Source organism: Anguilla anguilla, chromosome 6 (genome assembly GCF_013347855.1).
Source record: "Anguilla anguilla isolate fAngAng1 chromosome 6, fAngAng1.pri, whole genome shotgun sequence".
In the NCBI taxonomy this organism is placed as follows: domain Eukaryota; kingdom Metazoa; phylum Chordata; class Actinopteri; order Anguilliformes; family Anguillidae; genus Anguilla; species Anguilla anguilla.
The window spans coordinates 18,890,108-18,913,273 of NC_049206.1; the positions used below are offsets into that span (position 1 = coordinate 18,890,108).

Below are 23,166 nucleotides of genomic sequence, written 5' to 3' on the forward strand. Positions count from 1 at the left end.
CTCTGGGGTTGCTGGCAGCTTCATATCTTGCCTGATTTTTTTATTGATAGAAATCTCTGAGCTAACATTGGTCAAGGGAGAGGCATATCTATCAATGACAACTGCTCCTGGACTTTTCGTGCTGTCGCATCGTTATAAGCTGCCAGTGCAGTGATTGCCCACTACACTCTCAGAAAATGGTATGAATAAGTGCCTAAAAAGATACAAACGCTTGTCACTGGGGTGGTACCCTGTAGGTACGTACAATTATACCACTGACCAGCAATACATAGTTTATTTGCACATTTTTTGCATGTAAAAGGTACATATTACTACCCAAATAGAACATTATTGTACTTTCAGGGTACATTTGGGAAATTTGTTCCCTAAGAACAAAAAATAAATAAATGTACCTCCACTGTACCTTGATTTCAGAGAGAATACCCATGGTCGGCCAAATGAGTCAAACTACGGAAGATTCCTCAACATATTCAGCTAATGACATTGCCCATACTGTAATATAGGGCCCAGCCTGTGCTTGAAACAGACAAGTGTCTATGAAAATATAGGCATACATTTAATTAATGACATGACAGCCATTTTGCTTGGTCATTATTATTCTTATTCCTGCTTACACCGTGACTCAAGGTCAGGTGGCTTTGCTTTGAGTGGAAGACAGGAAGCTGCCCTTTTAGAGCAGTTATTGTTTGGGGAATGGTACGCCAGTGTGCAGGAGTATGTTGGGAAGATAAGCAGCCAGTTCTGTGTGGACTGGTGTGAGCTGTGTGAAACAATAGATGAGAGTTGGTTTACAGCCGGCTAATTTTACCACTTAAAGTGTCGGCTGCAGCCAGAGACGGGAAGTGAATAATGTGACAACCACTTTGAATTTCCTGGCTTAGCTGTGGAGTGGTAGCCCAGGTGGGTGTGTGTGTGTGTGCGTATGTGTGTCTGCATGTGTGTGTGTACGTGTGTGTGTGTGTATGTGTGTGTGTGTCTGTGTGCGTGCGAGTTTGGTTGTTTGTTAGTGGACGTGCATCTATCAAGGTGTTTGTAATATATGAGTGAGTGCGCGTGTGTGTGCATGCATGACTGCATTGTGTTTGTCTATTTGTTTGTGAGAACATGCATGTATACAGTAAATGTATAGATTAATTTGTATTTGTGTGTGAATTTTTATGCCTGTGTATGTGCATGTATGCATGTACATTAGTGTTTGTAGGTGTGTGTGTGTGTGTGTGTGTGTGTGCCTGGTGGCTCTCCCTTTGGTCCCCTCCCTCCAGCCTGCTGCGTGTTCCTCCCATGCTAGCAGGTCACAGTGTGGACACAGCAAACAGTGACAGCTTCTCCCTTCCTGCACTGACTGTGGGCCACAACAAGGTCTTAGTCACTCCTCCGGTGGCAGAGCTGCAGGCCTGGTGCAATCTCGTGACCACGCAGCATGCAAGAAGTAGAGAACTTTCAACTTAAATTTTTAAAGTAGAAAAACAACAAGAATGTAGTCTGTCTGTTTACATACTTTGGTTTTCTGAAGTCTGTTTTTGGCATCTGTTGGAACATAAAACTGGCAAGGCACAGTTTAGAGTCTTTGACAAAGTTTGATAGCCTTTTCCCCCCTAGTGGTCTGACAGAGAAGTACACTTGGTCAGAAGGACACTATTCTTGTTTCTGAGGTTGCTTCTTGCTGCCACAGCCAGACTTGTAGCATGAGCAGGAATGCCTTTGCTTCAGTTAAGGTGGACACAATCGGCACTGTTTTTTTTACAACAACAAAAAAAAAAACAAAAAAAAAAACAAAGCCCTTCAGAGCCACATAGTGCCACATTTATTTATGCTAGGATTATAGTGTTTCAGAAGGAGGACATGGAAAAGACCATGCCCAATGTGCTTGGAAATATTGGATATATTGTTCAATTTCTAATAACCCAGTGGTGATGATTGTTTACCAGCATGAATAGTGTCCTTTGCAGGGAAAACCCACTATGTATTGTGTAGGGCAGCTGAAGGTATTGTGGCCTGTGCTGGACATTTGATCCTGACTGCTGTTATTGCATTTTTCAGGATCTTTAGCTGGCTGCTGGGACTGTTAGCCTCTGAGCACTGTTCAGAAACCTCCCTGCTGTTACTGTGGACATAAACAGTCTGGAAAACCTATTACCCTGACATCGACCACTTTACTTGAAGTGGCATAAAACTGATATGCCATAACAACTTCAAAACGTTTTAAAAAACAGACAAATCATAACTCGGCTGCATTATGCATAATAAAAATCACTTCTTATGTTAATGTTGAGTATGTATTGTTGGGGTTTTTGGCTAAATTACCAAAATTCTGTATACATGATAGGTATGACTGGGTGCATACAGTGAGCACCATAATTCATTGGACAGTGACACATTTTTTGTTATTTTGGTTCTGTACTCTAGCACTTTGAGTTTGAAAGGATACAATGATGGTGAGGTTGAAGTGCAGACTGTCAGCTTTAATTTGAGGGTATTTTCATACATATCGGATGAACCGTTTAGAAATTATAGAACCTTTTGTACATAGTCCCCCCCATTTTCGGGCATCAGCTTTAATTTGAGGGTATTTTCATACATATTGGATGAACCGTTTAGAAATTATAGAACCTTTTGTACATAGTCTCCCCCATTTTCGGGCATCAAAAAAATATTGGACTGTTTAACATAATGTAGAATAAAGTAATCATTTTTAATATTTGGTCGCATATCCTTTGCATGCAATGACTGCTTGAAGTCTGTGATGCATGGACATCACCAGACGCTGGGTATCTTCTCTGGTGGTGCTCTGCCAGGCCTGTACTGCAACCATCTTCAGTTCCTGTTTGTTTCAGGGGCTTTTTGCCTTCAGTCTCCTCGTCAGCATGTAAAATGCATGTTCAATTGGATTCAGATCTGGCGATTGACTTGGCCAGTCAAGGACTTTCCACTTTTTGGCCGTCAAAAACCCCTTCGTTGCTCTAGCAGTATGTTTCGGGTCATTGTCTTGTTGCATGATGAAGTGCCGTCCAATGAGTTTGGAGGCATTTGGTTTTATCTGAGCAGATAAAATGTCTGTAGACTTCAGAATTCATTGTTCTACTTCTGTCTGCAGTCACATCATCGATGAAGACAAGTTCCACTGGCAGCCATACAGGCCCAAGCCATAACACCCCCTCTACCATTTTTCACGGATGAGGTGGTATGCTTTGGATCATGGGCATTTCCTTTTTTTCTCCACACTTTCCTCTTTCCATCACTCTGGTACATGTTAATCTTTGTCTCATCCACTAGACTTTGTTACAGAACTCTTGGGGCTCATTTAGGTGCAAACTGTAATCTCGCATTTCTGTTCTTCAGGCTTATCAGTGGTTTGCATCTTGTAGTGTACCTTCTGTAGTCCTGCTGGTGTAGTCTTCTACATATGGTAGGCTTTGACACATCTACACCTGCATCCAGAAGAGTGTTTTTGATATGTTGGGCTGTTGTCAGGGGGGTTTTCTTCACCATAGAGAGTATTCTCCGATCATCCACTACAGTGCTCTTCCTCGGTCTACCAGGTCTTTTGACATAATTGAGTTCACCAGTTGTTTTTTTCTTGTTAATGATGAACCAAACTGGTGACTTGGGCATGCCCAGGGATTTTTGCAATGTTCCTGATTGATTTATTTTCATTTCTGAGCCTTATGACGGCCTGCTTAATTTGCATCGACACTGCTGTCTTCCTCATGTTGTCATACCCCAACAACAATCTCCAAAGGCAATTGCAAAGTCTAGAATCAAGACTCGACATCAACAGCTCTCTTCTGCATTCGACAGAATGAATGAAATGAATACACCTGCCTAACAAAACACATCTGTGAAGCCAATTCAAGAAATATATGTGGTACCTTAAAATGGGGGGACCATGTACAAAAGGTGCTGTCATTTCTAAACGGTTCATCCGATATGTATGAAAATACCCTCAAATTAAAGCTGACAGTCTGCACTTCAACCTCATCATCATTGTGTCCTTTCAAACTCAAAGTGCTAGAGTACAGAACCAAAATAACAAAAAATGTGTCACTGTCCAATGAATTATGGTGCTCACTGTACGTACTTTCATCCATTCCATATTTTAGTCAGATTCATCTAATCTTATTACTGTGATTGCAATATTCTTTATGGCCAATATTTGTATTATAATTGCAGTTTATTTTGTATTTATATTACTAAATACTTGTCTGATATGGTGTCTTGTTTTAGACTTAGTCCATGTGCTAATGTATTGCACACCATTGCAGCTTGCAGTGATTACTGGAACGCATAATAATGACCATCCTCAGCCTTCAGAGGACTGTGATTTTAAAATATATTACTCAGGAAAAATATATTGTTTTACGCATTTAATATGTCTACATACTTTTTCGCATATTCTTGAGTATATAAACCTCACATTGAGAGAACATAAGATTTGTGTGAAAAAGACTGAAAGGTCTCTTGGTGTCATACAAAAAAGATTTGGAAAATATTTATGAAAAATCTATGCAAAATTTAAGGTAATTCTATTTTATACTGATCAATTGAATTCTGTTTTGATAGCTATGCATGTTGCATATACTTTCAGTAATTGGTAGATTTATGCAGTACGTTCTCTGAAATTTGTCTGTTCATATATTCAAAATGTATTTTTTACGAGCCTTCAAACATTGCCACCTTCGAATATATAATTAGTGCATGTATATTTGGTAAAATTATATATTTTGCAAAATGCTATCTACAGTACATTATAGGCCTGTGCATACAACTGTGTAACAGTGGAGGGTAAATAAAGGCTAAATATTTAATTATTTTATAAACGCGTTCACATTTTATTTTCCAAAAGCATCATTCTCCCTATTAATACTGTCCTCAGCATGTATCAGATGTAGTAGCACCTATTGGTACATCATTATCGAGCAGCATCAATTGGCTTTAGTGTTTACAGCAGTTCATATGGGAAACACTTGACTATTCAGATGTTATATTTATTTAAAAAATTATGATAATTAAAAATTAAGTGTTTGGGTGGACACAGGAAACATCTGTGCCGACATCCATGGTAGTACACATAGTAGCACAGTAGTGTTCACTGTGTGAACTAAACTGTGTTCTTGGCTAGAAATAGCTGTACGAAATAAGTATTGTATCTTATTGAACCTGTGTTTTGTAGTTGTCCATGACCATGAAATGCACTTTTGTACGTCGCTTTGGATAAAAGCTGCCAAATAAATGTAATGTAGTACGCACTTTACATGTTTCCATGGCTTAATCAAATCACATTGTTTGATTCTCAGTTGTTCAGACTCCAAAGTCTTCACTTCCTTTGCCATTGTGCCGTGGATCTTTGAGTATCAAATTACTGGCAATTTAACAGGATAGGCTATGTAAATAGCCCAAATGAAGCTTTCTTGAGTGCGTAATAATTAACTGCTCGTCTGCTTCAGAGCTCTTTTAGAGAGAGTTATGTGCACCAAAGATAAATACGTGGTTATTTAATTTTTTTCTGCAGAACGGAAAGCATTTTAATGGGGGAGATATATATACAGCAGCAGGCCCACCTGTGCAAGCGAAAAAACCACAGTGAAGACACAGGAAACTAGAACAGATCCCCCACGATATAACGTCTTGCATTCACTCATGTACCAAAGGGCATGAAGCAATGAATGCATCCTCTTGCTAATCTGTGGCAGGGCTTTTTATAGCTTGTTACTATATTATTTGTGCATGTAATGCTACACTACTCATGCTGCTGGGATTTTACCGTTCCATGCATAGAGAAAGGTAACAGAGTTTACGCTGGGCTAGAGACTCAAACCTGCTCCCTACTGCCTGAAAGCCCATTTTCCAGACCAGGATGCTACACTGGAAGTACATTACATTACATTACATTTATTTGGCAGACGCTTTTATCCAAAAAGTGTCTGCCAAATAACGTACAAAAGTGCGTACAAAAGTGCATTTCATGGTCATGGACAACTACAAAACACAGGCTCAGTAAGATACTTATTTCATACAGCTATTTCTAGCTAAGCACACAGTTTTGTTCACACAGTGAACACTATTCTGACCTAACCTCTGCCAAGCCAACTAGGCAGAAGAACAAGCTACAATATTAGGACAAATACAAATGACCAAAAAGTGCTGGAATGGGGGTACATGTAATGAGTGTCATGGGGGGGGGGTATAGGTATAGTCTGAAGAGATGAGTCTTCAGACCACGGTGGAAGATGGGTAGTGAGGGAGAGGTTTGAAGAGGGACAGGGAGTTTGTTCCACCACTGGGGAGCTAGGGTGGAGAAGCTCTGTGATCCCTTTATTCGGGTGGGAGGGGGTACAAGGCACCCTGCTGCTGCAGAACAGAGTATGGACTAGAAACATAGATATGATATGAAGACCAATCCATTTCCACATTGATCTTCATATCATATTAGTATTTACATGAGACCGTGCTTTATAGCCTATTCCTGTCATTTTATAGATTCTTTGTTTGTTTGTTTTCTAAGTGTGGTCTGGTGTGCTAAAACTCAAAAGTATCTGACGCTTCCAACATACTTTTTAACATCAGGATGTTCATGGATATGATGAATAACAGTATTGTAATGTGGGAATTGACAATGATACAATGTGGACTCTGATCGGTACGATGTTGGCTACAAAAATGGAGCTATAGGCCCTCAAAGCATTTTCAACTTGAATAAATTACAGCCTTTTTTCTAAATGCACGTCTAATTGCCTTCGGTGGGTCGTTTGTTTTTTATCTGTTTAGCGATCTCTTTTTTCACAGTGCTCTAAAGGAGGGATCTGAAATGTCATTCTTTGAATAAATGAACATTTCAAGAAGTTCACAAATGTTTTACGTCAATGTATTATTTTCCATGCGATTCACTGTAAAGCTGTGGGCTGTATCAATTTGACCTTTGCTTGAACGTTGTGCACACATCTCAGGATCAACGTGCTTTGAAAGATTAAAAGACTTTGTAAGGAGTATACTCTTGTTGTTCCCTTGGGCTCCTGTGTGTAGCTGCCATAGGATGCCATTAGCATCCTATGTATGTTGCCACATTAATAGAGTTGTGAAACGAAAAGAAATGGCATGGACAGCACCTTGAATCAATGCTCCCGTGAATCCAGTGCGAAATATATTTTATTTGGAAGCTGCAATATTCTCTTTGAGTTGGTGTCCAATGTAACACATTTCCGGAACAGCAGGCTTGAGGTTGATCGAGGCCAACACTGGACGGGTAGTTTTAATTAAACAGTGTCTTTTGCCCTGAGTAACGTGTGTTCCAGTGTTCCTTATTTTGGGCCAGTCCCTGTGAAGTGTCCAGGTAAGGAGTTTTTTTTACTCTAGTTTGACCGTTCTGGCTGTTGAGCACCTATTCAGTCAGTCCTTTTATTTAACTGGCTTGAAGCACGTTGGGCATCTTCTTTATCATCTTCCCCACTACCTTTCAGAAGGGGTGCAAATGATTGTAGAGCACGTAACCACATAAAACAATATAGGTCATCTGCAGACCATCAGCTACATAACAATGCCACTATGCAGAGAACACAGAAGCATGGCGTGCTAAATTCAGACCGGAGGCTCCCTGCACTCTGCAGAGAAAGGGTCCTTCTATGACTTCTATAACTGTAGAGGTCCACAATATTATACAGGTGAATTCTAAGGCCCTTCAGTTGAAATGAAAGTCTACTATACACGATTGTACATAGTTTTTAAAAATTTATTTAATTTAAAAAAATTTTAACTTTTGCTAAACTATACACAACATTTAAAATTAAGCTGATCACGGTGGTGTGATCCATACAAATTGCAACTGCAGAAACTAGAATAAGTTCCCAAACAAATAGTGAGGAGGAATGACTGCCGTCTGCACAGAATTTTTTGTGGAAAAAATAAATGCAACATTTTCCTGTTGCAGCTCAAATTTTGCTGAAGTGCCTTAGTGCCAGAATGAATCAAGGCCCGGTTTCATTTCCTGCTACTGCTGTGTTAACCTGCAGTTTCGTCAGGTCTTTGGTGGCCCAGGCCATGCTTGGATACATACAGCATGGACACACAGTGGGCCATATTCAATCAAAATTAGTTCCTAATAGAGCTTCCATATCAGCAATGGTGCTGACTATGAAGGCAGGTATGGCCCTGTAGATGAGGGCTCAGGCCTTGTCTATGAGGAACTGAAACACAGACAAATTTTATTGGAAGAACCAATAATCCATTAAGGAATACTGACTTTGTGCATGACAAAATAAAGACTGTCTGTGGAGGCTCATTTTCAAACTAAAAACAAAAACATGTAGTACATTGCCTTGTAACTGTGAACAGAGAACTAATTTTTTTAGATATACGTATGAAACAACAGTTTGAGGTAATTTTTTTTTTTGTTTTGTAAAATGATCGTGCCCATTTCCTTTTTGTTTTCCAGACATTCACCGAGAAATACCGAGCCGAGCACCTACGTGTAAAAAATGAGTTTTTGAAAAGCCAGCTCCAGCTCCAGTTGTTAATAGTCATTTCCCATTTAGTCAAACAGTATTCGCACAGACATAGACATAGCTGAATGCAGGAGGTGAGGAGACGCAGGTGCCTTACGCTTGTAGTCAAAAATAGGCACCAATTCATCAGCCGCGCAGAAGGTGCAGAGAAAGCCTGGAGAATTACCAGGGGACGGGTTTCCTGGCATCGATAAAACATGAGCCTTGCGGTCCATATTTTACAGAGTTCACGCTGTGGATGATGAATGACCGAGGCTGCATCAGATGCAGAAAATCCCAGTGCTGCATATTGTCCAAGTTCAGGACACAGATCTGTATGCAGATTTAAATTTAGCTGGGGGACGGTGCTTAATCTTTATGCATTATTGCGCATGTTTTGCTGAGCAGGGGCAACAAATTCCTGGAGCCTGACTGTTCTTTCCTTGTTTACTGTTGTTATTGCATGTACAGCATTGTTCCCCTGCAGATGACCATATTCACCAATTTGTTTTTTCAATTTCTCAGCAATTTCTCGTCGCTCAAGTGCAAGTTTATTTCCAGCCCGTATTAAAAGGCATACAATGGATACATAGGATACAACAATGACAGAAATGAAAATGAAATAAATGAAAAATACAGTCCATCGAAAGTTCTGAAGGAAACTTTGTGACCGTCAAATGTGCTGTCTTGGTGTCTGTAACTTACTGTCAGCCACTAAAGGAGCAGCGGTATTAAGGAAGGGAAACTAAGCTTCCATTGGATGGTAGTGCATCTAACACAACCCTGTGAAATGAACACAGTTTGAGAAAGAGCACGGACGTCCAAAACGATGGGAAAGATTTACTAAAACCTCCAAGTCCTTGAGTCCTTGCAAGAGCTGTGAGTAGGCTACATATACTCAGCGAAAATCCTGAAGTCACATTCTTGGGATGGTGCTTTTTGATCTGTACACGATGCAAGCATCAACATGGTTTATTATTTGCATGAAACAAAACTGGACTGAAATTGATACACATCACAGAAATCACAGATGACTAAAATAAATGTAAAATATAAGTAAAATTAAAATAAGAAAAACTAATGCAATGAAAGAAAATTGTGACAAATAAGTGAAATAGAAATTATAAAAGAAAGAGTGGGGGAAATGCAGTTTCTTAGTCAGCTGATACATGAGAGCCAATCAGCTCTGTGTGAGTAGATGCGCTGGTGCCGAACCAGGTGTTTGACAGGACGAAGCTTGGAAACCACAGTAGCTGCCCCAATCTCGCTCTCTCATCTCCTGCTACCTCTGAGAACCTGCAGTCACACGCAACTGCTTCCTGTTGTGCGGAGCTACATTCAGGATCCCGCATGACCACTTCCTCCAGAGAAGCACAGCGAGACTGAATTTTGGTTAACAGAGCTGAGAGAGATACGATCGCCATCAAAACCAAACAGCGATGGGGAAAACGTAAACACAAGAGTCTTGTCCTTGTGTTGTGAGGCATTAGCCTTCCAAACAAAAAATTGCACAAGTAACTTTTCCTTTACTGTAAGCTGCATATAACTGCACACCGGATAACTGCATACTCCATATATTGCAAGATGTGCAGCCGTTCTAATATTAACCCCGGTGTTATATTATACTGCAGATACTTGCACATAGCTTTCAGGAGCTGACCATGTGTAAAATATGTTTTTTATGTCTAATGTATTCTGGAGGGGGAATGACTGGTGATTCAGGGTGGGTGACTGAATCAAATGATGAGAAATGTGGAAATGTAATGTTGCTTCTTGTGCCATTGCTGTTCGACTTCTAAATTCCTCCTGTTGTTTTAGGTCATGGACACGTTATCCAGGCTTTCACACACAGAGTTTGCACAACAGGAAGGGATAAGGTATGACTGGATAGAGTATTCAGACTCCATTTTTATGATGGCAAATGTTGTGGTACTACAGACAACAATAGTTAAACATGCATTTATTAGTAACCATGACCCTTAATCAAAGTATACTACAAAGCCCTCAAGACCTCCAGGCTTGAAAATGTAACCAGTTAATTAAGGAGTCTAACATTTATATTTGTCTGTTCCCAACAGGCCATTTCCAACAGAGGAAAGTCTGGAAGATGAAGACATATACAATGACCTAGAAGACTTGATAGAGTGCGTATAGTCCAAATTCTACTTGCATGTTCTATTTGTGGTTTACAGGTTCAATCCTAAATGTCAGTCCGCACACAGTAAAAGACATGGCCCATTTACTACCCATGTTGTTGATGGGTTCAAGAGCCCACATATTTTGGCATAAGTAAGAAAAGTCTTGGTTCCTGATTCACTGGCAGGTGCACATTCAACATTAGCAAGATGCCCATGTATTGGTATAGTTTAATTTAAGTGGTCTGTGCATGGTTGTCTGAGGGATAGGAACTGATTCTGAGCCCAGGTGAATGTGATTGACGGTACATTTTGGTCCACTGTGACAGGAGCCTGGCATCTTAAGCCCTGTGAGTTGCTACAGTAACAGGGTCATCATGTGACACATCAAAATGATACACTACATAACCAAAAGTATGTGGACACCCGACATCCAACATCTCATCCAGAATTAAGGGCATTAATATGGAATTGGTGCACCCTTTGATTCTGATTTCTGATTTCTGATTCTGATTTCTGATTTCTGATTTCTTTGCTGGTATAACAAACTCCCTTTTAGATACTATATTTTAGAGCATTGCTGCTCGGATTTTCTTCTATCCAGCCAGAAGAGCATTCGTGAGATCTGGCACTGGTAGGGCGATTAGGCCTGGCTCCCAGTTGGCTTTCCAGTTGATCCCAAGGGTGTTGGATGGGGTTGATGTCAGGTCTCTGTGCGGATCAGTCAGGTTCTTCCACAGAGTTCTCAACAAAACCATATCTATATGGACTACACTGTGTGCCCAGCGGCATTGTCATGCTGAAACAGGAAAGGGCCTTTCCTAAACTGTTGGGGAAACACCTAATCGTCTAGAATGTGATTGTATGCTGTAGCATTAAGATTTTCCTTAACTGGAATTAAGGGCCTAGCCCAAACCATGAAAAATAGCCCCAGACCGAAGGTACATGCACACCCTCACAGACATAATATGGTAAACACAGATACATATATAGCACATGTATACACACATGCATACACTCATTCTAATTCACTTACACACACACACACAGACATGTTTTTCGATCAGTACGTTAAGTGCAACTACTATACATGCCCAAGCATACAAAACTGCCCACATGCTCACAGTATATATTAAAATACGTGCTGTACAATCAGACTAATATCCCTCAAATTAAAACTACTTACAATAAGCCTTAATTAAAACTACTTACTACTTGCAAGCCTTTAAACTGTTCCAGTAATTTTTGCGCACTTTTGTGCCAGTCTAAATTTCTGCGCGTCCGTTCTCACCATTATCAGATCTGATCCAGTTTTGGTTTTGATGGGCATATTATATCATAATTATTTTGTCAGGGCACGGTTTAGTTTTGTCGCATGGATACATCTTTCTGCATGTTAACTGATGAATATTTGATGTCAGGGTTTTTAAAATGAGGTTACAGTTGAATGGTTATTATAGAAGTATTTCTTGAGTGTTATTGATGGGTTTCCAAATCATGTAAGATATGCGCTGGGTCTAACAGAACCTGTTAGAACCTGCAACCATGGAAAAAAGTCATTGTTGTTTGTTGTTGTTCTTGCTTCTGCTGCTGCTGATAATAATAATAATAATAATAATAATAATAATAATAATAATGTTGACTTTTTTCATGGTTACAGGCTTCCCATCCTACTGGAAAGAGAAATGTGTGTGTAAAATATTGTGGACATAGTTGTATAAAGTAATACAACATTTAATGGTTACACAGTATTGTTGCACAACATTTGAAAACTTGAGTCTGACCATTTGCACTGTTGGGCTAAGAAGGAAAGGTCCACACTTGTCTTAGTAATAGAGTCAATCCTGTCAGGAAAACACTGCGCTCTAGATCCAATTATAAAGGGTTTGCAGAAAGAGTAAGCTTACTGACAGAGTCAACACCATACTAAAAAAGAATTATTTACCATGATCCTTTGTACCCTTTAAGAGGGACTGTGCAAACATGGGCGTGTCGCCTCATTTGATGAAGTAAAGTTCCCATCCTCTCTTTTTGTAATGTTTCTTGTTCAAGGCCCGTAGGAGTTGGAACTTTCTAGCCTGTGCAATATTTGTATCCGGCTCACATGGTTACTTCGTCATCCCCTTTCATATAAAAGACACATACATGCAATGCTCATCAGGACAGAACACATCATTTTATATAACCTGAAAAATAAATGTAATAATAATAATACATGGACAACGACATTATAACCCTTCAGTACTTGCTGGGACATTTGACCTAATATACTGAGCCACCAGCCAGCCAAACTTTACGCTGCATCCTGTGTAAGGAAGCAATAGATTTCTAAGCATTAACTGCCAATATGGAATAGAAACAAAACACCCCGAAGATGTCCTGCTTCAGTATATGTTCTGTATAAATCAGATCAACGGCTCGTTAGTTTTCTTATTGCACATTTGAAATTATTTACAATTCACAGTGTTTTTTAGGCAAGCATCTGACACACTATTGTATGATTACAGGGTAGATGTTGTCATAGAATAGATGTCACAGTATTAGCAGCAACCAAATTGATGATGACAATATACATAATTTTTGGTATGTTTGTTTATAATATTCCACACTGATTAAATTTGGTGGTTGGATTTTGCATTGTATGCTAATTTTTGTAAACTTTACCTTTCCTTGTGATTGACTTGAACTTTTTATTGAATTCATCTTGAAAGTGTTCAACAATTCGTTAGCTCGTATTATGTATATGGCTTAACTTACAATGATGATGATGATGTTAATGATGATGTAAATATATCAGAGAATAATGATGTGGTAATCCAGCCTGTGTTGACGGTGTATCAGTAAGGATCTAGTGGACGATGAGGATGAGCTGTACGACAGTGTGTACGACGATGGCGTCTACGACGACCTGATGAGAACTGAGGCCATGCCCCCACCGGTATGTTACACATCAGAAAGAGCCCCTCTCTCTATCGGTCTCTCTCTCCCCCTCTCCCTCCTCTCTTCCTCCCTCCCTCTGCATTCTAGGAATAAGAATTCTGCCTAAATTGTGAGGAAACAGTCCGTTTTAGAAAACATTACTGCTCTGGGTTCCCACACGGACATGGGTATCAGATGTGGGGTCGATTGACTGCCCCGGGAACGGGGCCTCTTGTTATGTGTGACACACCTTTGACGGATTTGCTGGGGTTTTCCTTTGGTGACAGCAGAAGCAGACTGAAACCGATATCCGAAGCTGCTGTGTGGCAGAGATTAAACTCACAGAAGAGAAATACACAGAGACTCTGGAGTCCATAGAAAAGGTGAGAAACAGTTTGCAGTCTCATGTTTTATATTTTTTTTATTCCAATTTGACATTCCGTCTTAATTGTAGGCTCAGAGCTACAGCGTCCTCTGTTTGAAAGAGTCGAATAATTTTATTGGTAGTGCACACTGGCGCTGACTGAAATTACGCACAGGACAGTGGTTCTGGCACAATTAGGATTAAATTCTTGATTGCGAGGTACATCACTACACTGGGAATGAGTGCTTTAGGAGGGCAATGTTATTTTTAGACTGTTGGTTTTGCTACCTACAGCTATTTGGCCGGTAATGGGCTGAAAATTTGTTCTATTTTTGTATGAGGCATTTCGACTCGCATTTGAATTAATATGTGTTTATACTGCCCGTTTCGTGTTGAAACAGTTGCTCAAGGTTATATTGTTACCCCAGCTGGGATTTAAACCAGCAAGCCTCTAGTGTTTTTTCTTTGTTTTCAAAAGGAAAACTGTGTTTATGAATGCAAAAAATGTAAACACAAGTTTAATTGTTAGTCAAGTTAAGAATAAAAATGGATTCTTGACTCTGAAATACATGTAATGTTCTTTTCTCTGCAGTACTTCATGACTCCTCTCAGGAAGTTCTTATCACCAGCAGAAATTGAGAAAGTGTTCATCAACATTCCAGTAAGTAAACCCTATTGACGGGGGCAGGTATGGGAATGTACTAATTTCAGACTTCAGTGCCAACAGTGGCTGCTGGAGGGATGCTTGTTTCACACCTGAATGCCAACAGTGGCTGCTGGAATATTGTGGTTTTGCAGAGGTGGAAAATTCAGGTTCAGAAAGTGAAGGTCCTCCCCAGTATTTTGTTCCAATCAATTGAATTTGCTAATTAGCTCAATTTTTAAGCCAGAAGGTAGAATTAATATATATAATTATATAGTCGGTATTTAATGTTCTAACATATGCTTATTCTTGTATAATCATTTCAAAGGGGAAAGAGAGAGATTTACTCTGATCTTAGTTGTTATTTTGAAAAGAGACAGACTGAACTATCATTTTCATTATCATAGCACACCACAGGTGATTTGAACTATGTAATTTTGACACCACATAAGACTGTAGGGCTGAGATACTGTTGACAAGAGCAGAGGAGAAAAAAATTCAGCTTATTAATTTAACTGGTAGTCAGCCAAAGGAGAATGTCAGAGGCACATGAACCCGCGACAATAGCTTGTTGGTAGTTGGTGTTGTTTTAATGATGTGTTTGACATGTAATCAGTCTTTCATCTGACGGAAGGAGTGTTGCAGATATTCATGTCTTCGAGTAGTTCTGTGTTCCCTTGACATTTAAGTGCCTCCTCACTTTCTTTTTCAATTCAGGACCTGGTCAAAGTGCACAAAAGCTTAATGCAGGATATCCAAGACTCTGTTCTCAACAAAAATGCCCAGAACCTCCATCAGATTTTCATAACTTACAAAGAAAGGTAAATATCAGCTTCTTAGATATATCTGGATTTTTCAAATGCATAGTTGTCCTACAAAAACCTGTAGCTGTTGTTATGTCTGTGTATTTTACTGTTTTAGGCTACTTATTTACGGAGTATACTGTAGTCAAGTCGAAATAGCCATTGCTATACTGGATCATATGTGCAAAGAGAAGGAGGCTGTACGACTCAAACTTGAGGTAAGACCGTGATTCACATCAAGTTTCATCCTAGAAGTTAAAAATGCATCAATAACATGCAATGGGTTCAGAATATTATGGGCAATTGTTAGCAAGCTAGCTTCCACACAAAACAAAGATAATCATCAAGTTTTTATAACATGTCTATTTGCTGAAATAGCAACACTTCCTTTTATATCCATTTTCCCTGTGTATCTGAATATCAGAACAGGGTGACAGTGTAGTATAATGGGTAAGGAGTTGGTAAAGGTACCTAACCTGCTTCAGTATATATCCAATGTAAATGCTATATAAAAAAAGTTGTATAAGTCGCTCTGGATAAGAAGGTCTGCTGAATGCCTGTAATGTAATCCTGCAATTGGCGACATTGGTCAGACTACTTTGCAGCTACTTGACAGATGCAGCTGAATGGAGGATTATTGATTGTGGGACTGGAGCATTTGTGATGATGAAATCAGATGGAAAAAGGAGAAAACACAAAATTAGGGGCTTTATTGTGTAGACGTATGAACGTGTATGTGAATTCTGAGTGTATACATAAGGTCAGAAGATACAGAAGTTAATGTCCTTCAGGACTGAGAGTCTGTGGTCATTGTGGCTATTTCTTAGGAAACCCTGAAAAGCATCAAACTCTCTTTGCTGTATAGGTATGGGGCATGCCCCACCAAGCTGTAACTTGGTGGATGGATGCCTGACATCCCAATGAAATCCATTTGGTCTGTACATTACAGTTCATGGACACTGCCAGTATTTTATTAATATGCTCTATTACGTGCTTTTGTTGTAGGAATGTTCAAAAAGAGCAAACAACGGGAAATTTACATTAAGAGATCTACTTGTTGTCCCAATGCAGAGAGTCTTGAAATATCACCTTCTTCTGCAGGTAAGCAGACTTTAGACAAAACAGTGATAGATGTACTGCCATATACAGGCAAGGGAAGGGATGTCTCGCACAATACTCATTTTCTGTAATATATGTAACTGCTTGTTTTGTTTACATACATCCAAAACTGAAAAATTCAAATTAACTTATCGTGTAACATTGCTGGTGTTGATTTGGAGGGCTATAGCCTGCTTTGTGTGTGCTTTATATTTTGATAAGTTGGTGCAATCCACTGAATATCAGTGTTATGCGGAGATCTTGCAGATGAATAGACACCTCAACTCAAAATTGAACCAAATGTTATGATAGAGACACCAGCATTTTCAGAAGTCAAGTAACATTTATTTCTAGAGCACATTTAAAAACAACTCCTGTTGACTGAATTGCTGTATAATCTGATACTAAGTACCTGTATGCAATACATAAAAGTTCATACAGTCACTGTAAAATATGCAGAAGTTCACACAGACACAACAGACAGTGAATGTCTGTTGCTTCTGGGTTAACTTATGTGAAGATGTGATCACCCTTTAGTCTTAGTCTAGACCATGGGACAGCCAAGAGCATAAGGTCAGATGACCTGAGGGACCTTGAGGTGGGAAGGAAGTTGCTGAACAATGTAAGATGCCACCAACCCATTCAACACAGTAAAAACAAAGAGCAAAACCTTAATTTATTGTCAGTCTTTTATTATTATTTTTTAAATTTGGCACCCAATGTGGGGCTGGGCATGTCTGATTCCCAACCAAATTTGGAACAGACAATCAGCCGTATTTATGCACAAACTTCACTGTCAATCTGGGAGAGTGTAGACATCCGTGGTTCTCCTCTGAAACACGTGGTCTTGCCAGCTGCTTCTATTCACACCTAACTGACTGAACCCTCCCACACCCTGAGTGACACAATCACCAATTGTGCCTTTCCCTATGAAGCTACTGGCCACAGTTGGCACTGACACGGTCCAGATTCAGTGTGTGGCCATCAGACCTGGGTCAAATGCGTATTTGTTTTGGCTTCAAATACTTTTCTACACTTTACTGAGCTTGTCTGGTGTATTGGAACCTATGCCATTCCCTCAAAAAGTGCAGACCCCACCTTTTTGTCCTACTGGCTCAGTTGCATCAGGCAAGATCAACAGAGCACAGAAAAATATTTGAATCTAAAACAAATACATATTTGACCCAGGTCTGGTGGCCATGAAGCTCAACCCTACACCACAGTTTGGTACTTTAATGAATGAGCCTCACATTTCTTGTCCCACTGGAGTGTGTTAATGCTTCATACTGAAATATGAAAGTTGTTCCTGAAATATACACAATACTGCATGTACCCCTAAGTATGTGTCACGGTAATGCTTGAATTTTGCAAAAATGCTGGAAAACCTTGTACTAAAACTCTTTGTACTAAAGCTTTTTTCTTTCAAAACTGTTATACAGAGAAATTTTAACTGTTTCAGTTTTGCCAGATCAATTTTGACTATGCTAATCTGAAACTACCACTAGGTGGCAGCAATGTCCTTTAAACAGGATTATTTTGTCCTTGGGAAATTTCTAATTGACGGTCTGTCTGTGTGTATACGTCTGATTTAATCATCATTATCTTTAAGTATCTTCCTCAAGTTCCCAGAGCATATAAGGGAAGGTCAAAAAAAAGCAAAAATAAAAACAAAACTCAGGTGAACGCAATCTTGCCATGACTGAGTGACATTAATTGCCGTGGTAACAAGCGTGCTGTACTGTTGCTTCGGCAGTGGTGGACAGGGGTCTCATGGCCTGACCCTTGGGAGTGTGTGCGCGACACAGCACACCTGTCCACCTGCCACTTCACATTGCCCAGGGAGGCAGGTGGCAGAAATGCCGTAGAGGTGGGCGGACACTGGGTGACCCCCCTGAGATGAGGCCGCTGTCGTGCTCTCTGCTGGACCGAATCATGATGCGGAGGAGGAGGGGCTTTTGGGGAGGATAGGACGGCATTGATTGAGCATTGCTGCAGGGCAGCTTTCAGCACCATAATAACACCCCCACCCCCTTCCCCCCACCAAGAAACGTGTTGATTCAGAGTGAGGGGAGGCTGGAGCAGTAGTACACTGGGGAGGAAGGGGTGGGGGGGGGGGGGGGGGTGGCGCACAGATGACCTCATGCTACACCTGCCAGGTCCACTTCTGTCATGACAGACAGCCCAGTTCAGGGAGCGGCCGCTCCTGTCCTCTCTCCTCGTCGTTATCAACTGACTTCCGCTGGCCACTTCCCCACCTGTCCCCAAGCTTGCTGTAACTTTATCTGCGAGTCCCTGCAGTCTGGACTGCTGTCTCCCCCTGCATTCAGCACTGAAGACACTGTCACGCACTCTGTCCCCTGTGTGTGATATTAATGGCGAAGTTCAGCCTGACTGACACGAGATCTTCTGGGATGACTGCTTGTATGTGTGTGTGTGTGTGTGTGTGTGCATGCGCGTGCGTGTGTGTCTGTGTGTGTACCTATATGTACAACTCAGAGGACACCGTGGGGGCAAGCAGAACAGATTTATCAGAGTTTTTCATAGGCTGACATGGAAAGTTACCTTAACCAACTATATATACATTTTGAGTATATCTTTATATCTTTTCCATTGATAGATATTGATACATATGTAATTTTCTATATGTATATCCTCCTAACACCTGACAATTAATTTTGTCTCTGGTATTAATCTCAATTTTTTGTGCTAAAACCTGCACTACCAGGGACATTCAGTAAAAATAAAATAGATATAAATATTATTTTTGAAATTATTTTCACGGCAACAGGTTTTGTCATCCAATACACTTGTATTTTGTAAAATAAATCTAAATACTTATTTTCTGCTCAGTATGAGGAGGATATGGATTTCTGAAATGTTCACATAGAAGCACAAGGGAAACTGTGTGTTCCAGGTTCATTATTAAGCATTCAGTTCAATATAGTATTGCTTATTATGCAGTGCTAGCAAAGAACAAAAGAGCGCACAGATGTTGTTAATTCAGTTGGTTGACTGCATAAAGCCAATGCCAGATATGCTTTGACTATAACATCTATAATTGCTACAAACGGGACATAGTCAAAATCATCAATAAATCAGGAGAGGAGGAGATGTTTATTTGGAAGTAGTTTCCATGAATAAACAGTACAGGGTGTTTTGCAGTGGAATCAACTCTCATTGCCTGCTCTCCCTGAAACAGTTGACACCCTTTAGTTTAATCCTGTAGACACCAGTAAAAGTCCTGCAGATTACTGACAATTATTTTTTGTTGTTGTTGTCACCAGCCTTTGGTATGGAACACTTTTTTTGCATGCTTGTAAGTTTGTTTAGTAACATGTTTTTCAATGAACTTCTAAAGTTAAAAAAAGAAGAAATTTACAAACTTCTGATCAAGTTTTTTTAAATGTTTGTGATGCAGGCCAGGTAACACTACTGAAGCAAAGTTTAAGTGCTTTGCATACTTATCTTTTTAATATAAATGCAGTAATTTTGTAAACTGATGATACTTTTGTTGCTTATTGTGAATTCAGTCGCAAAACCTATGACTGAATTTGGTTTAAGTTCACTATTTGCAAATTTGACTATCAAGGAGTAATAAGCTACTGCTAGAGCATAATAAATACATTTCTTATTTGAAAAGAAATTTGGAAAATGAAAACTGCCCTTTCAGAAAAAGTAATTCTGAATGTTTGTATTTATATTTTATGACACTGACACATTGGCAAACACACATGCAGTCACTCTTACTCAGACACTCACAAATAAACACGTTCAATCACGCAAATATGCTTATATGCTTACGTACATCTGCACATATACACAGTCACAGACAGACATGCGCACGCTCACACGTGCAGTTTAGCACATTTTCAGATGCACTTCACATTTGTGAATAAGCGTACTGTGCTTTGCTAAAGGCTATGCTTAATTTGTTGGATTTTGCAACAGAATTTTATTAAATGAAGCAGGAAGGAAAACATTAGATCCCTGCTCAACGAAGAGTGATTACACTTGCCTACAGCCGGGACCAATTTGTGAACTTTTCAGATGCATGCTAAGAAAATGTGCCCTGAGTCACATGCGCGTTCTCGACGTCTATTGTTGTGACAGAAAATTGAGGTGCTGCTTTATTCAACTCTTTAGCCATAATTAACTGCTGGAAAACACAGACTGAAGCAACAGGGATAAGCCGTAGAGCAACACTATTTATTTGTTCCCCTTTGTTTAAACCCAACAGGAATTAGTCAAGCACACCCACGATGCCACCGACAAGAACAATTTACGGATGGGTCTCAGCGCGATGAAGGTAATAAGTGATTTTATCTTTTGCGCAGCTGTAAAACAAGAGTTTTTGGTTTTTGGTGGATAATTTAAAGCATCGCCGTTTGGTGCCGTGGTTCTCCTCTCTTCAGAAAGCCCAACGCAGCTTTTGTACTGTCCACAGACGTGAAACAACCGAACCGACTAATGATTTTATTATTGTTTCAGCACTGAGAGCTTAAAATAGCCATTGGGATGCGGCATACAATTTCTGGATCTTTAAATTGGAATGAGCCTCTTTATCTCATTTCAGTTGGACTTCAGAGTTCTGTGAAACTTAAATAAATAGGTAGTTGTACCAAATGGGTAATGGATAGGTGATTATTATATATCTTATAAATTCGTATAATATAGATTCAATGTGATGCCAAATGAATTTAGAAAGAGTTCCATATTGCTGACATCTTTGTTTTGCATAAAGTCTCTATTTGCGGAATCAATATCGGCTCCCCACTGAACGATCCTGAAGAATGATTAAAGCAGCTGCCGATGGGCCCTGACAGTTAGGGTCCCTGTAATTGAAGCAAATCAGTCGGTGAGGGGATTGCAAATTATGCAGATGGGCTGTGATGATTTCATTTGGAGAAATTATCCACTTAACAGTGATTGTGCAGGCTGTATATCCGTGAAACCGACGCCTCTCCGTAATGGCTGCATTTTCCCGCTCGAGCGTTTTTCGGCGAGCGGCAGGGTTCGTCTCGTCTCGTGTCGTCTCAGAACTTACTCGCCCGAGTAAGTTCACCGCTGATCATTTGTGGCGGCGTCTGTGCGCTGGTTGTCCCAGGGACTCCCTCGTCTCAGTCAGTGATTCGCTGGAGGAAAGGGTCTCCCCACAGGTTCTAAACACAGAAAATAGTGTTCTGTATTCTTAAGTCTGAACATACCGCCTCCCCACTACTGAAACAAAAACATTACAGTTTTATCCATTTTTTATTTGTGAAGGGAGGACGATGAAGGAAAATCTAGTGGCAATTGATGTTCTGTCCTTGCCATACCTCTTTGTGATTGGAAGGAACACCGTAGCTGACCGTCTTGTTAATCTCAAAAATCTGTAGTGTCATCTCAGGAGATGTTCAGTGCCCTGGGTTTGCTGCTCTGAGTATACCTATTTTCCCTCAGGACATGAATTTCATAGTTTTTGGCCAAATTTGTTTTCTGATCAGCTGTTTTGATTTAATCCTTGAAAAAAAAACAATGCCCGCAGAGTTGTGTAAACCTTGTTTAAGAGTCGGCGGTGATTATCGTGTGTGGTTTGAGTACATAGAAAATGTGCAGTGCAATCGAGGAAGTACGCCAATGTCCTCCTCTCTGTTTCCCCTCCGCTTTGCCCTCGAAGCAGAGAATGAAAATATCTCCGCGAGATTACTCTGTCTCCTGCGGTACCCTCATTCAGCAACAAGGACATTTTTCTATGCAGTACACAATATTTGTGAAGCATTCTCAGGAAACCTCATTTTAAAATTGATAAATAGCATTGATGTGGAAACATGATGCTATGCAGTTTAGGGTGGAATTTTGTGCATGTGCTGTTGATAAATGAGGCACAAAGAAATGTGGACCTGTACGGACATGTTTCTCCTCCATCTTGAACAGGATGTCCTTGTGCCTCTTCTTTTCATGTGATTAGTTGGCGCATTCGCTGCTTGGGCAACTGTTGCAGAATATATTTTCAGCGTGGTCAAACTCTGTGGCCTGCAACCAGTTCAGAATTGTGCAATGCTGTCCTCTCCACCAAAATCAAATTAATTTGATTAGCCTGTGGAGCTGGGATGCTACATTTGAAGTGAATCCAGTGTGGAAATCTGTGACATTAAAAGACGTTTTCATTACGAGTGATATTTTTTTGTACGTCTGGTGTGCAGGACCTTGCTCAGTATGTTAATGAAGTGAAGAGAGACAACGAGACTCTGAGGGAGATCGATCAGTACCAGAGATCCATCGAAAACTTGGTGAGCCATCCAGACTGAACCAGTACAGAATTTTGGCTGTTATTGGACAGTTGTTGTACTGTTATGTAGTCCATTACCCACTGTTTTTTGGGAATCATGCATTGTACTTCCCAAATATATTATTGATTCTTGCTCTGAATTTGTTTATGTACAGTATAAAACAGAACATAATTTTGTATTTTTCTGAAGTTTCGTTGAATATTTAATTAAGAATATTTTTCATAAATTGGTATTGCAATTCAAGAAATGTGTAGGATTCCTGATGTTTAAGTTGGATGTTCCTCTTATTTTCCTTTTCTATCTGTGCTCTATATCTCTCACCTTTCAATGAAAACCTTTTCACCATTGATCAATATTGACCCCCTCCCTCACCTTTTAATGAAACCAAATTTATGTCAGTGCTAGCCAGTAGCCAACTATTACATTGTTTTTTATGAAATGAGTCACTTCCTTAGATCTTA

At 40.0% G+C, this 23,166-nt stretch overlaps 1 protein-coding gene across 4 annotated transcripts in view; it reads left to right on the forward strand.

The window, feature by feature from the left end:
- vav3b (vav 3 guanine nucleotide exchange factor b) overlaps positions 1 to 23,166 on the forward strand; it is a 61,517-nt gene that overhangs the window by 12,967 nt on the left and 25,384 nt on the right. For 2 of the 4 annotated variants that reach the window (XM_035423738.1, XM_035423740.1), the window contains exons 3-12: positions 10,293 to 10,351; positions 10,553 to 10,618; positions 13,451 to 13,547; positions 13,816 to 13,911; positions 14,485 to 14,553; positions 15,253 to 15,356; positions 15,457 to 15,556; positions 16,344 to 16,439; positions 20,674 to 20,742; positions 22,619 to 22,705. In XM_035423738.1, the coding sequence (XP_035279629.1) occupies positions 10,293 to 10,351; positions 10,553 to 10,618; positions 13,451 to 13,547; positions 13,816 to 13,911; positions 14,485 to 14,553; positions 15,253 to 15,356; positions 15,457 to 15,556; positions 16,344 to 16,439; positions 20,674 to 20,742; positions 22,619 to 22,705 (843 nt within the window). The remainder of the gene's footprint in view (positions 1 to 10,292; positions 10,352 to 10,552; positions 10,619 to 13,450; positions 13,548 to 13,815; positions 13,912 to 14,484; positions 14,554 to 15,252; positions 15,357 to 15,456; positions 15,557 to 16,343; positions 16,440 to 20,673; positions 20,743 to 22,618; positions 22,706 to 23,166) is intronic. The other 2 variants (XM_035423741.1, XM_035423739.1) reach the window with 1 other exon arrangement.